This window comes from Hyposmocoma kahamanoa, unplaced genomic scaffold (assembly GCF_003589595.1).
Source record: "Hyposmocoma kahamanoa isolate Upper Pololo Valley unplaced genomic scaffold, ASM358959v1 100021, whole genome shotgun sequence".
NCBI lineage: Eukaryota > Metazoa > Arthropoda > Insecta > Lepidoptera > Cosmopterigidae > Hyposmocoma > Hyposmocoma kahamanoa.
The window spans coordinates 18,375,490-18,390,135 of NW_020653200.1; the positions used below are offsets into that span (position 1 = coordinate 18,375,490).

Below are 14,646 nucleotides of genomic sequence, written 5' to 3' on the forward strand. Positions count from 1 at the left end.
TACAGAAACAAGTAAACTACAGAGTACATTGCTTAATGGAACAATGTTACTAGAAGGCCTTGTTAGGACAACACGGGCTTTTGCACGTTGACGGTGTAATAGTCATTTTTTTTCTAAGCGGCCAGTAATGTTCCGCTATGACTGGCCCACACGAAATGCAGCCAACAGCTAATAAAGCGGTTAATACAGTCATGCAAATAATCATTGCGGTGCCTTTATTTCCTTAAAATTTTTTAATGCACCTAAGGAATTTGTGAATCTCAAATTGCCTATAGCAGACTGGGAAGCACGCCAAAAGAGTGGCTGAAGCGACCAGGGCATATAGGGACAAGCAAATCATTTTTCAGAACTTTATGGGCAATTGCAAGCCACCTTGCAGACTGCTGGGAGTGGGAGTAGCAGCTTTGAGCCGCACTTCGACTCTGAAAAGAATTAAAATGTGTATTTAAAATGTAACTAGTTCATAGTTAAGAAGTTATTTCAATGTTTAATCATAAACTCTCACCATCTCTTATGTTTTATGATTATGAATCACATAAAGCAGTCCAATGGTCTGGGTTCATTAATAAAAGTTGCATACTAGAGCAAATATCGAATCTAATTTACCACAAGAACACCTATAGCGGGACAAGCGGATAAACTATAATATTTTCATTTTATACCATTTTTATTCATGGTACGAAACCTATGATTTTTTTAACTTGAACGCTTCAGATAGTGTTTAACTAACCTTTCGGAATCTTTGCAATTGTTTGGTGTTACATTGGTGCCTTAATGAAATAATTTTGAGGCAATTTCGCCTCCAGTTTATATTACTATCACAGGAGCGAGATACCGTATATTCTCGCTCATAATTTAGAGTAATATTTCAGATCTAATTTAATTTTACGTTAAATTCCCATGACAGCGACAGTTCGTGAGCCTGTCAATATTTTGAACAGAATATTTTTTGTTCATAACACTGGCAGAAAAACTTCGACAAACTAAATTTCGCGTCCCCGAATTTGAAATTAAGCAAAAAAATCCTTAGAGCATATAGGACTGGTGGCGTCATCGATAGGCAGCCCCCTCTGTCAAGGTACATATAAGCAAAAACAACCATCGCACAATAAACACTACTTCCGAATCGATGTTTTTTCATTTCCATTATCGAATTCACCGCGTCATACTCCACGAAACACGTCGTCTTGTGCTATACAAACTTGCAAAAAATATCTGCTGCATCCAGTCTAGCCAAAGATGGAATTACATTCCATACATAAGCCTATTTTTTACATTAATTGCATTGACTTACAAATAAATGGACGACGGGCCTAATACAAAAACCACGAAAAAAATGTCCCAAGTCAACCTATTTAAACGTAGTGACATGTCAAGGAATATGAAAAAGCTAAAATGTTGAATTTAAATTGTAATGTCATCGCAGTACTGTCTAATTTTGCTTGCTTCGCTGTCAGTCCAACAAACGAAGACTAGAGCGTGAATGACGCTCTGTATACGATTTTAACGCCCTATAAGTTTTTAGCGCGGACCCGACGTCCATATAATTGTAAGTCAATGATTAATTGCTAATTTTCTATTTAAAGACTTTTTTTCATAATGATCACATTGATTCAAATTTTTATTGAATTGATATTCAATTATTTTTTGTGAAATTACTCCACTACTTTGTTATAACTATTAATACAAAGATCGAACACTCAGAAAAAATTATTTCGATCCGGCCGGATTCGAACCGACGTCTTCTAGCTTACCGTGCCAGACGCTATACCAACTAAGCCACGGAACGAAACAGCGGACCTCACGAATTTTTCTGTGTGCTTGCATCGTGTCTTTGTATTTGGTTTTACAACGACTTTTTGGTCGTAGCGTATCTATGAGAAATCTATGAAATATTTATCACCCAGTTAGTACCTTTACAGCTACCAGTCCTGGCGAGAGATGTCGCTATTCACTGTATATCAAATTTTTATTGAATTGATATTCAATTATTTTTTGTGAAATTACTCAACTAGATGTCACGCGGTCGCCGCGCGGCGACCAGTTACCACGCCTTCATGTACATTGATGGTGAATTTGAATTCTATTTACTAGGCAACAATATTTAAATTCCTCTGAATAATACTACCGCCGCGTAGCCCAAATTCAAGCCAGTCTCGCACGCGTGCCCGGGACATTCATTTAAGCTAAAACGTAAAAGCTAAATAAATATAGTGTATTTTGCCATGACAGGCAAGAAGTCGCTGCGTGGAGGCAACGAGGGCCGATGAAATTCGTGTCGAATAAATGCGCCCTAATGGATTTTCATATTTACTTTGCAAGCTTTGTCGGGAAGTAGTCGCACGGTATAAATGACCAACTTTCCTTGATTTTCTTTCTTATTACAGTAATACAAACAAATCCGAGCATGTTGAGTAAAGAAGATTTTATTTATATACGTTTTTTATACAATCTTCCTTCATCTTGTATTCAACAATTTATTTTTCTAATTTGGAAACTGCTATAGCAATCAAAGTCATTTCAAATCAATTGATAGTGATTTGTTTGCAAAAAACTTTGCTAAATTTTGTATCCACCATTCTATCACGTAAAGAATTAATGTAATTTACCTATGTAGTTTTTAAAGATCTTATGGCAATCCAAAGTTGCCGCTGTAGACTATTACGAAAACCATAGTGTGCGTAAATGAGAGTTTTAGTGTTAGTACTCTTGACTACAGCGTCAGTGTGGACATTTCCTCAAAGAAGAACAGATGAGAAGCAGCCTAATTTGTCTCATTTTGTGCATCATATACAAGAAAAAAATCTTAATAAAGTTCGAGAAATCCAAAGGGATTGTAAAGGAAAGTGCGCTGCCAATATAGCACAGAAAGCCGCTGCAGAAGCGAAGGCTGCGCAGCAGGCCCAGAACGCGGCAGGTGCACAGGCGGCGCACATGGTAAGTGCCTCACTAACTAGCTAACAATGTAAAAAATGCAGACGTTTGGGAAAGCTTTTCTCTTCTGCAGGAAGTCTTGATGTCTCGGTGGAGTTTTAATTTACTAGTTATTGCTTATTTTAACGGTGTAAGAAAACATTGTGATAAATATACAAAACCTTCGAAAATGTGTTCACTCAACACCCATTGGGAAATTTCCCTTTGAGAAGGCCCATTGTCTATCAGCGGAACGTATTAAAATGATGATAATATCACAATGCAATGTGTTTCCAGCTCGAGAGTGGTGTAAAATGTTATGGAAATTTGTAACATTAATTTATAGGTAAAAACTCAACTAGCCGAGAAAGCGCTTCAGGCAGCCAAAGCGGCTGAAGCAGCTTTGGCTGGAAAACAGGCGGTAGTAGAACAGTTACAACAAGAAGTAAAAGAAGCAGAAGCCGTGGTAGCGGAGAATACCGCAGCAGTTCATCAACAGCAGGGCACAGTTAACGCTGCCATTCAGCTAGCACAGCAGGCCTCTGTTCAGGTAAGGTCCATTTTAATTATATTTTTGATATTTATTTTGATCCATGTGACTAAAGTTTGGATAAAAAAAGTCATGTCCTAATGAAATTTGTATGTGTTAAAAATACATTTTCAGTTTATAATCATTTAGTAACTGACCCCTTCAGATCTATCTCGACTTATGTGGCAGATACAGAGGACGTTAAGATGTATTAAGCAATATTTTAATGCAGATAGTCGTAAAATTTACAGGAAAATTATAAGAAGTGAAGTAAATGTAAACGTTGTATTGCACCTTTTTGTCTGGCTTTTTTGTCATAGCTTTGAACAAGTACTTAAGATATTCTCTTTGTCTTCCTAAATAAAGTAACCTACCCCAAAACTTCATATTTTGTCTGCTGATCAAGGCATTAATTATTTCGTACAAATTTGAGAAATTGTTTCCATTAAAATTGTTAAAAAACAAGTTATAACGTATTTTCTCAGCTTTGAAGATTTTTAAATTGCTTGTTACAAGACATGAATTTGCTTTCCCGTATAATTTAGCTAACCCATCGAGTATATAACCAAAAATAGAGACGAAATATCATTTATTTTGTTTCATAATCTCAGTAACTAAAAAAACCGACCTCAAGTGGAAGTACATCTATTTGCCAAGTTTTATTGAAATCGATTATCGGAGAGTGCATGAAACCGGATTCATCCCCTAGTTTTCCATCCTTAAAAGTGGAATATTTTCTTCAAATTTAAATAGGCCAATGCTGAGGTATCTCTTTGGAACAAAAAAAAATCATCAAAATCGGTTCACTAATGGACAAAAGCCACAGTTATCGCGAAACATATGACTTCGGCGTACTAAATGACTTCGGTGACAACTGCGCTCCGATTGACCAGTCTGCACATTAGAGTTCGGCAAGCAAATATTATATTATCGAAATCGATAGTCATATGTATATATGTAGACACTTCATTGTACAATAAAACAAATTACAAATTTTTAACTAACAAATAAAACATAATAGTACAAAGGCGAGTTTATTCAATAAAGGGATTTTTCCAGCTAAACTTTCCTTTTTCGATGTATTATATGGTATTATAATAAATAACCATTACAACATAAAAATAAATTTTCCTGATCAATAAATTTAAATGTAAATAATAGGGGTTAAAGTATGAAATTGCCGATTTGTACTGAAAATCTAAATTGTTTATTTTTTAAATTTTTAACAAATTTATTTAATCAAAATAGTTGCCATTATTATCTATACATTGCTGCCATCTAATGGGAAGGTTATTAATGCCTTTGCGATAGAACTCCGACGATCTAGACTGCACAAACTGTGTGAAAGCATTTTGTACTGCCTCCTGGGAAGAAAACTTCTTGTCACGTAGATAATTGTCCAAATCACGAAAAAAATGGTAGTCCGTTGGAGCAAGGTCTGGTGAATACGGACGAATGGTTTCTAACTGCAGTTCCTGAAGGGTCAAAATGGTTTCTCGTGCTGTGTGAGGTCTCGCGTTGTCGTGGAGCAATAATGGTGAAGATCGATTCATGAGTCCGGGCTGTTTTACTGCTAGTTTTGTCAACATGGTTCGGAGTTCGGCACAATAGACATCTGCCGTTATTGCTTGACCAGATCGGAGAAAACTATAGTGAATAACACCATGCTGAGACCACCAAACAGTTACCATTACCTTTTTATTGGTAAGTTTTGCTTTAGGACACTGTTGTGGCATTTGTCCTGGGGTCAGCCATTGCATTTTTCTTTTCCGGTTATCATAAAGAATCCACTTTTCATCACATGTTACAATTCGATCCAATATTCCTTCATTTCTGTACCGGTTCAACAAGGCAACACAAGTTTCAACACGCGTTTCTTTCTGCAGATCAGTCAAATCATGAGGCACCCATTTTTCGTATTTTTTTATTTTATTGATTTGACGCAAGTGAGTCAATATTGTGGGTAAGGTAACGTTAAACCATGCCGCTAATTCCTGGGTAGTTTGACTAGGATCGGCTTCCACTATCTCTCTTAATTCATCGTTATTCACCTGTGTGGGCGGTCTTCCTCGTGGCTCGTTCTTTAAGTCGAAATTTCCATCACGAAAGCGTTTAAACCAAAATCGCACGGTGCGTTCATTAGTAGACCCCTCTCCAAACGCAGCATTGATATTGCGGGCTGTTTCTGCCGCGTTAGTTCCGCGTCGGAACTCGTATTCAAAAATCACTCGAATTTTCGCAGTATCCATCTTTCTTGTCTAAATTGAATAACAAAAACAATTGAAAGTCGATATTCAAATGTTTCAAATTTAAAAAAAAAAAATCACAAACCATTTGGAAAAAGTTTCATTCGAAAACCTCAAACCATGAAGATTCTATGAAAATTCAAAGAACCTATTGCAATAAAACGGCAATTTCATACTTTAACCCCTAATATTATTTTTTACAGTGCTTTTACATTATTTTATATTGTAGGCATTGAAGGATTCTCTATAAACTCTGCTATCTGGGAAATCATATCTACAATTCAACAAACTACTACGTAACAGTTACTATTTCCTCGTGCAAAATCTGACATTATTCGTATAAAATCCATATATCAATTATACTCACGGCTCAACACTACGACGACGTTGATGTACTTTTTTTACTTTATCGATTGTTTAAATAAATCATTCATACAGTAATTATTTTATTATACTTGCAAATATCGATACATGTTTGATTTTTTCACTGCAACGCTAGTAACGCATGCGTAACGAATAGAATGAGATGACGAAATGGGAATTGCACTAGGTTATTTATAGCAAATATCACACAATTGAGCGGTATCTATGCGTCTTGGCTTCGCATAGATACCGCTCAATTGTTTTACTTCAAATCGACCAGTAACTTGAACTTTGCTATAATGGACGATAATTGAAAAATTGGATATTTAATAAATAACCGACGAAATGTAATTCCGTGTTGTGGTTGTTCTCACACCACCGAATATAACAGCCCCTACTGTTAGAGTTACTTTATTATAATAAGCACAAAATGTTTTTGGTTTTTTTTTCGTTGTTGGCGCTGTACTGTACTATTTCAATGCAAACGAGAGTTGATATTTATAAGCCCATTTGACTGATTCTCGGGGATGGATGACCCTTATTTCGTCTCTATTTTTGGTTATGTTCTCGATGAGTAAACCTATCTAAACTTTATGTTTTGCCTATTGCTCAAGGTACTAAGTATTTGGAACAAATTGAGAAATTGTTTGCATTAAAATTATATAAATAATCTTTACTTTTTTCTCAGCTTTGAAAATGTGCTTATTTAAAAAAAATTTCTTTATGAATATGAATTTGCCTTCTCATGTAATTTGGTTAACCTACCTTTTTATAATTTTATTTCGCGACAACGCCAATCTTCAACAATTTCTACCGGATCATAAACGTTGGAGAACAAAGTTTTACGAAGTTTTATAATTTACAGCGTGCATGCCTGCATTGCGGTTACTACCACTTTATTTGATCTAAATTAGTTTTTGCTTCAAAGTTTTGGTAGTAATTGTTGAAGAATCCCATGCCCTGAAGAAAGGTACTTCGTAAAACTTTGTTTTCTCTCTTTTAGGTTTCGATTTGAAGGAGTGACAACTGAGGATCACCTTCAGCTTCAATATAAGCTAATATTTGAAAAGAAGTATTCAGTATATGTGACAATGATTTGCATGTCGGTTTATACTTTCATAGCTATTGCTACCGTATTATCTTGCTCACAATTGTGGTTCCGACCATGCGCTCCAAATATTTTTACATGTTTTTGCAGTGGAGCTGGTAAAAAGAAGTAAAATGTTTTTTGTGTGTTGATAGAATGGTGGATATTCGTGAATAGAACTAACTGTGTTAGAAGTTAGTTTTTAACATGTGAATAGAATAAAAGACATGACTATACCATTATAACTGTTTATTTTCATAATAAAAATTTGCCAAAAAATCGTACATAACTTGATGGTTATTATGTAAATCCTATAAAAATAATATTTCTGGTCATGAATTGGCAGACAGAACTAGGTAACGTAACAAAACAATACATATTAGGTCGAAAATGAGCTTTTACAAGTTGTATTTTGGTTTAATTTCTTTCACTTAAGGGAAACTTTAATGCTTTAGTAAATTTTCATCGAGACAATTTTCCAACAACTTTCACATTTTTCTAATGTGCACAAATACAATTTTCTTATAAACACCAAATAAACCTTACCTATTATGATGCGGTATGGAATAATTATGTATTACATAAACGTACAAATTCAAGTCATGGGAATATGCGTGACGTTGCCCGTCCATTGCAGTGCGAAGTAGGGTGCACGCAGAATGGCGCTACCATCTAAGATTTGCGACGTAATATTGTTTTTTTCAGTTCATGACATTCATAATCATTTCACTGAGCGGGTGGCTGATAATTAGCTATAAAATCTACGTCTTTAGTAGCATATGAAAATGAATGAGGAATGGAAACTGTTAGTGAAAATACATCTACATACATATTTTGTAGTGCTTGCTCACGAGTCAAAGCCGTAGCGGGGATGTAACGTCGTAATGTCGCGTGTCAAGTTGGATTAACGTTTACAGACTTAAATGTTCTCTCAAAAGGAGATGATGACGTGAGTCAAAATTACTCCTCAGTGGATTTCAAATGCCAGATGGCGGTAAACCAGAATCAAAAGGTTTTCCACCAAATTACCTTAATTACCTGGCTACCTTTCCACCAGAGATGGGCGACGTAGCGAGGCGATGTGCGAGGAAAAAATCCACCAATAGGATTACCTATAATATATAGTGGAAAAGGGTTAACAGGCCTAAGTGTTTGTACGTACAAAATGGACAGAGATGTGTGCGAGAGTCGCGGGTGAGGAATATGTGCAAAACGGTGTAGGAAACTAGGGCTAGTGAACTAGCAGTCAATAGATCCAGTTTATTAGAGGTAGACGTGTAGGTAGTATACAGAAAAGAAACATGAATTAGTGAAAAGAAATTTTTTTATATTTAACAATGCATGATAATACATGCATTATATTATATACAAAACACAAAAGTAATTTCTGTTTTAAATTTGAGTCATAGAAGAAAGCACAGATTTTGGATAAGTAACCATATTCAATATCATCGATTACATGGAGAGCTTTTTTACATTTTTTGTAACAGCTGACAATGACACATTCGAAAGCTCTTATCGGACGTGTAGAAATACCTTTTATGCGTTACACAACTTAATCGAGAATATTGTCAAGAGGGCTGACACACACTACAGGTGCTGTATCAGTACCAAAGAAATATTGGCACTGTGTTTAAAGTAAGTAAAAAATTAGTTAAGTATTTATTAATTATAAGTACAAAACCATGTATCATCAATCAGTATTACCATCAGTAAGCTCAATTATTCTGTGGATGATACGAGAGGTGATGAAATGGAATCTTTTGTATAACTTGATTCTCTACCTTTGTTGAGCATGTATGGTACGAGAAATTCCATATGCCCTTGATATTTCCACAGACGTATTTTGGATGCAGCCTGTCCGCCTTTTTTAGTTTTCCGCCTTTCAGCGCATCGCGTTAACTTATCTCGAAGGTGTTTTTAACGAGACTTAGCACTTTGAACTGAAATAACACAACATAAGATTAGTGTGCAAACACACTGTGCAAAACGTGTACAATTTATGTTATTATATATATTTATATTACAGAACGCAAACTTAACGCCATACGACATTTTCACTAGTTAACCATAATTTAATGTACTTTAATAAGACATATGTTACCATTTCCTTTTGATTTATACATGCACTTACTTGCGACTTTTTTCAGGTATTTATCAACGGATCAGTCATTTACAAGATTGGCGGAAAGTTTCAGGATTGGACTAACAACCGTGCCAAGAATTGTAGTATAAGTTTGTGATGCTCTCTGCCTGGTATTAGAACCCCTTATTATGCCAAAACCTACCAAAGATGAGGAACGAAGAGAATTGCGAAAGATTTCGAAGAACTATACCAGTTTCAAAATTGCTTAGGGGCTCTTGATGGTCAACATGTTTAATTCACTTGTCCTCCAAAATTAGGGTCTTCTTTTTGTAACTACAAACATCAATTTTCTATGGTGCTTATGTGCTTAGCTGACGCAATGAGAAAGATTATAATGGTTGATGTGGGATCCATGGTAAGATTCAGTGATGCTGGAATATTTGATGATAGTGTTTTTGGAAGATATTTAAATGAAAAAAGATTGAATCTGATAGTGTTTGTGTTAATTGGGGACGAGGCTTTCCCTTTAATGGAAATTTTCTTGCGTCTATACCCCAGGGACAGTTGGACCCACAAAAACGCATATTTAACTATAGACTTTCGAGGGCCCGTCGCATTGTAGATGCCACATTCGTAGTATTGGCGCGATAACGGTATGTGTATTGTAAAGACTTTGAATGCAGTGTATGTAGCAACAGTTGACTAAGTCGTAAAAGCCTCGTGTGTATTGCATATCTGTTTAATTGAATCACAGCCTTATTGTTTGCTGTTTACTCCAGACATAAAACAAGTACTCTTGTATTCGTTCCTAACATCACCGTCGTCGGACCAAGAGATAGTCTCTTTATTTCATAATTAGAGAGAAATATTGCTCTTATTTCAATAATGAAGGAAAAGTGTCGTAGCATGACACCAGTATTTCGTTACGAATTCATCAGAGACTTTAATACTTATCTTGTATATTATACTTATTGTGTGTGGAGTGACGAGAAAGGATTAGGATAAGGAATGAGTACATCAGGGGAAGTTTGAGAGTGGTGCCAGTGACGGAAAAGATTAGGAGTAATAGGTTAGCGTGGTACGGACATGTTATGCCGAGGGAAGAATGTCATGTGACGAGAAGAGTGCTAGGTATGAATGTTATAAGGATGGATATAAGGGGAAAGGAAGGCCAAAGAAAAGATGGATGGATTCTGTGAAATATGACATGGATAAAAAGGTGTGAGTATAAAAATGACGGCTGATAGGGGAGAGTGGGAGAAAAATATATGTTGTGCCCACCCCACCTAGCGTGGGATAAGGACAAGAAGAAGAAGAAGAAGAGACCTATGTTGTAAAAATAAATGTATATCATTACGTACTGCTTTTAGATTTTATTTCACTGGAAATTTACTCCAATGCATCGTCGTTTGTTGCATTACATTTGTACGACAATAAAGAAGTGAGTGTCATACTTAATTTCGACAAATACTATTGACTCGACAGTACTTCGATTAGATTCTACGGAACACTACTTCGTCAAAACACTTGTTCGATAGGTAAACAAATGTTTGTGTTGTCGAAGCAGCGTTTTGTCGGACTAGTGACCTATCGAACTTGTGTTTTGTTGAAGTAGTGTCCGTCGAATTAATGTGTAGTCGAAGTACTGTCGAGTCGAATTAGTGTTTGTTGAAATTAAGTAGGTATGACACTCGTAAAGAAGGATTCCACAAACGTGGATTTTTTAAGGGTGACGAAAGTATGACTAATATTGACTCATCGCCACCGCTCCCCGCATACAGTACCCTGCCCGCGCATAGCTGAAAAGAGTCCGTAACGCATCCTCGCACAGCGCCGCTGCACATCCTCTCACACCGCCTTGCTACCTCTACATCTCTGGTGGAAAGGCACTCTAACCTGTAGTTTTTAATCATATATCGACGGTGCCACCGAATAATCACGTGTAACATGTGATAAACGTGCATACGTGCAAACGTGCAAACGTGCAACGCGTAGATAATGCACGCTTATTCGGTGGCTCCATCGTTATTATATGTATTACAATTTTTATCACAATTTATAATGTGGGAATAAAGCGCGCGTGCTTGCATGCGTTTGTGTGTGTGGACCATGTATTTTTCTGTGTCTCTATATGCCTTTCTCTCATTCAAAAAACTCCTTTCTATCATATGGTATCGGTTATTGTTAAAACTCTTATAGTTACCACAGATTAAAATCTTTCAACACATGAAGTCATAGCGATCTTTTTATAATAGCAAACACTCAAAAGCTGTTCAAAGGATTTAAGAGCGTTTACACACGGCGACATTTAACAGCGATGGAGTAGCGATGCAGTCGCTAATCGTCTACCTTTAACGCGCGCGCGACTTGCAAACGCGATACACGTTTTAAATTAACTAATTTACTTATTTAATTTCACTTTTAAAGAAGGATGGGAATATCCCGTGTATTTTGTGACCCAGTGTTTTTAATGACGTGCATTAAAGAGGCCTATCAATACTTGTGATTCATTATCAAAGCACCAAAAAAGTTAAGTGAGTACAGTCTGTAGAACTGGGGTTACAAAGATTATATAGGTTATGTTATAACATAGTCCTGTATTTCGGTTCAGATGTTTGTTCGCAGTAGCAAGTTTGTTCCCATAAATAATAAAGAACTTGCTAAATATTCCCAAATCTGCTAAACTCTACTACATTTAATACAACGTTAACATGTTCTGCCGCAATGAAAATGTTAAAAAATTTAATCAGTCACACTGTTCTCAACCTCAATATGACATTGACATTGGCAAAAGGCCTCTTGTCCAAACGTTCCTTTGCTAACTTTCTTATGCCAGGTATGATCTCCAAAACAGCATTCCGTCGAAGAGATTCGTCTAAAAATAAATACCGTGCTGCTACCGAAACGTTGGCGTTATTGATCAATATTATCTGACAATATTAATCGAAACTGACACTGGCCCAAGCCTAGTGGCCGCCATTAAGGAAATAGAATAGAACTTTCTTAACACTCATTTAAATATTACCTAAACATTTTTGTCGCATTGTTTTAATTTTATCTTTATCTAATGGCATTAAATTATTTAAATGATTATTTGATTAGGTATTTATTATATTAGAGCTTTAGGTATATTAGAGCTTTAGTACTTTATATGTGTACTATAATATAACCAATCCTTTAGGTAGGTAAACATTAAATTATGCTCAAAATTAAACGCACAAGAACGTTACATAATCCAAGGTCGAACTGAATTAATTGCGATGTGTTCTTGCATTTATTCTAAACGTTTTACAATCTCTTTATTGCCGACTTAAAAATATACACAAAAATATTGATAACTAGGCATGAACTAAAACGTAAAGTTATTCTAGCAAAGTCAATGAACGGCTCTTCGTTGATTTAATGATTATGTGGTCAGCTTTCAACATCCTACTTTGCAATTAACAAAAAAAAATGTGCATAAGCTTTACAGATTTTTAGTATATAAATTATTCAATATAAGAGACTGTATCGATGCAGTCGTCTTTCCATCGAAGCAATCGCCCATAAACAGCGAGTGCAGCGATGCAACAGCGCGTTTCACGGCCGCGCATTTGCTTCGCTGCTAAAAGTCGTCGTGTGTAAATTGCACTTAATTGAACGCCGATTCTTCGCTACCTACCTATGTACTTTGGTACCGCTTTCCTATTGTCCTACCTATTGCGTGTCTACCTAATTACTCAATACCAATGTTTAAAAAGTATGTTTGTTCAATTTGGATTGACCCAGTTTTGTGTATGCAATCATGTGTTAGTATGTCATCTCATCACTCTATAATTGCAAAAGATTCCAAAACGGACGAAAATTAAATGTTTCGATTTTTATAATCTGTACCGTAAAAGTTGACACGTTGGTGTGAACTACTTAATAAATGCTGCCATTTGCTGCCGCCCACGTAGTTGTACAGGGTCAAGAGCACGTCAAGCTTAACTATTAAGATTTGAATCCAACTATGTGCCGGTTAGATAACAACGGTCCAAAGTACAAAGTATCAAGCTTGACGTGCTGTTGACTGTACAATACTCGTGAAAAAACCTTATAATGTAGTAAAAATAAACCCATACTGAAGATATTTTATTTTTATTAAAAATAGGTTTAGAATTCAAGTTATGAATTCATGATTTAGAATTTTAGTTTTTAATTTTGAATGATTTAATTTTTTTATCTCGAAATTTAGTTTGATTAGCTGAAATGTTTTTTTAAGTTCTTTCATTCAACATTCTTCACAGCACAAACTATTATGTCAAGCTGCGGAACTTGCGGGCCAGCTTGAGAAGAGTGCACGTTGTGTACTAGAAAAGACTAAGTTTGGCTTGCAAGAGAAAAGTCATAATCTATCGGAAGCTAGAGCAAGGTTGGCACACCTACAACACAAACTGCAGTGCGCCTGCGCGGAGTGCGCCGCAACGAAGCAGGCAGCGCATTGCGCCTGTGAGGCGGCGCGCGCCGCTTGCGGCAACGCTCGGAGAAAGCGACGCCTGACAAAACGAAATACGTCTTTAACGCATCACTCTAAACCTAGACGATGGTAATTTTTTAAGGAAACTGTTTTTAAGTATTTACGTACACCTATATATTCTACATATATATCACGATATAATGACGATATACGATATTGTCCCTGTGGTCAAGGCCTATCAAAATTGCTAAAGGTTATATAATAATTGCTGCAACTTAACCTTTTATGATTTTTTTCATTAATTGCAATTTCAATAAATTTAGTACTCACATGATTGGGTCTTGAAGTGTTGCAAAGTTTCCTGAAACTGCACATTTCACATTTCTTTCTTTATGATCGAAGAGTAAAGATAAAGGTATTATTATATAAAAGGAAGATATTCTAAGGAAGATTTAAAAAAATACATGTATGAAACAAGAGAGTGAAAGGCTGATACTGTACTCACTTTTACTTGTTTCCTTTTTTGTGTATGGAACTTGATAAATTAGTTTCGTTGAAGACAAGTTTTGCCATTTTGTTAGGTCCTGACTAAAAGCTGTAAGCATTCACAGTATGTAGTATTACTCGTATTTGCAGTTCACCATGTGGTCATAAATCATTAATATGTGTTAATAGCCAAGCCTTTTTGTCACAACCATATGCTGAAGTTAAATAAATACTTAACTTTGATTTTCCATTTGTACGTATTGTATTAGTTTAAGATGGACTGATTATTATAAAAGATTGCGTGGATAATTTTGTTGGTCGAGATTTTAGATTAATTTAGTTTATTTTAGTTTTGTAAATGAAGAGAATGAGCTGTCATTAAGCTTTTGATAGAACTTTGTTTAAGCTTCTGATAATATAGTATTAGATCATGTATATCGTTATTTTATTTAACTTATCTTCTAGAATAATTACAAAAAATGTGTCATTTTATTAATC

General features: G+C 35.7%; 1 protein-coding gene and 1 long non-coding RNA gene across 2 annotated transcripts; one reads left to right on the plus strand and one right to left on the minus strand.

The window, feature by feature from the left end:
- Positions 1 to 92: 92 nt before the first annotated feature.
- On the minus strand, positions 93 to 680 carry LOC113228564. Its single transcript, XR_003310320.1, has 2 exons — positions 506 to 680; positions 93 to 422 (listed from the first exon to the last, which is right to left on the minus strand). It is a non-coding gene; the product is annotated as an uncharacterized LOC113228564 (long non-coding RNA).
- A 1,901-nt stretch (positions 681 to 2,581) lies between these two features.
- Positions 2,582 to 14,589, plus strand: LOC113226465. The gene is made up of 3 exons (XM_026459098.1): positions 2,582 to 2,937; positions 3,260 to 3,463; positions 13,493 to 14,589. Exons 1-3 carry the CDS (start codon positions 2,686 to 2,688, stop codon positions 13,793 to 13,795), a joined length of 759 nt encoding a protein of 252 aa, XP_026314883.1. The 5' UTR covers positions 2,582 to 2,685; the 3' UTR covers positions 13,796 to 14,589.
- Positions 14,590 to 14,646: the final 57 nt, after the last annotated feature.

What these genes read in the sequence shown, in the direction of transcription:
- LOC113226465 (XM_026459098.1), top strand. Translation starts at nt 2,686, where the DNA reads ATGAGAGTTTTAGTGTTAGTACTCTTGACTACAGCGTCAGTGTGGACA. An exon ending in GTGCACAGGCGGCGCACATG is followed by an intron (nt 2,938 to 3,259) that starts GTAAGTGCCTCA and finishes ATTAATTTATAG; the next exon opens with GTAAAAACTCAACTAGCCGA. An exon ending in CACAGCAGGCCTCTGTTCAG is followed by an intron (nt 3,464 to 13,492) that starts GTAAGGTCCATT and finishes CATTCTTCACAG; the next exon opens with CACAAACTATTATGTCAAGC.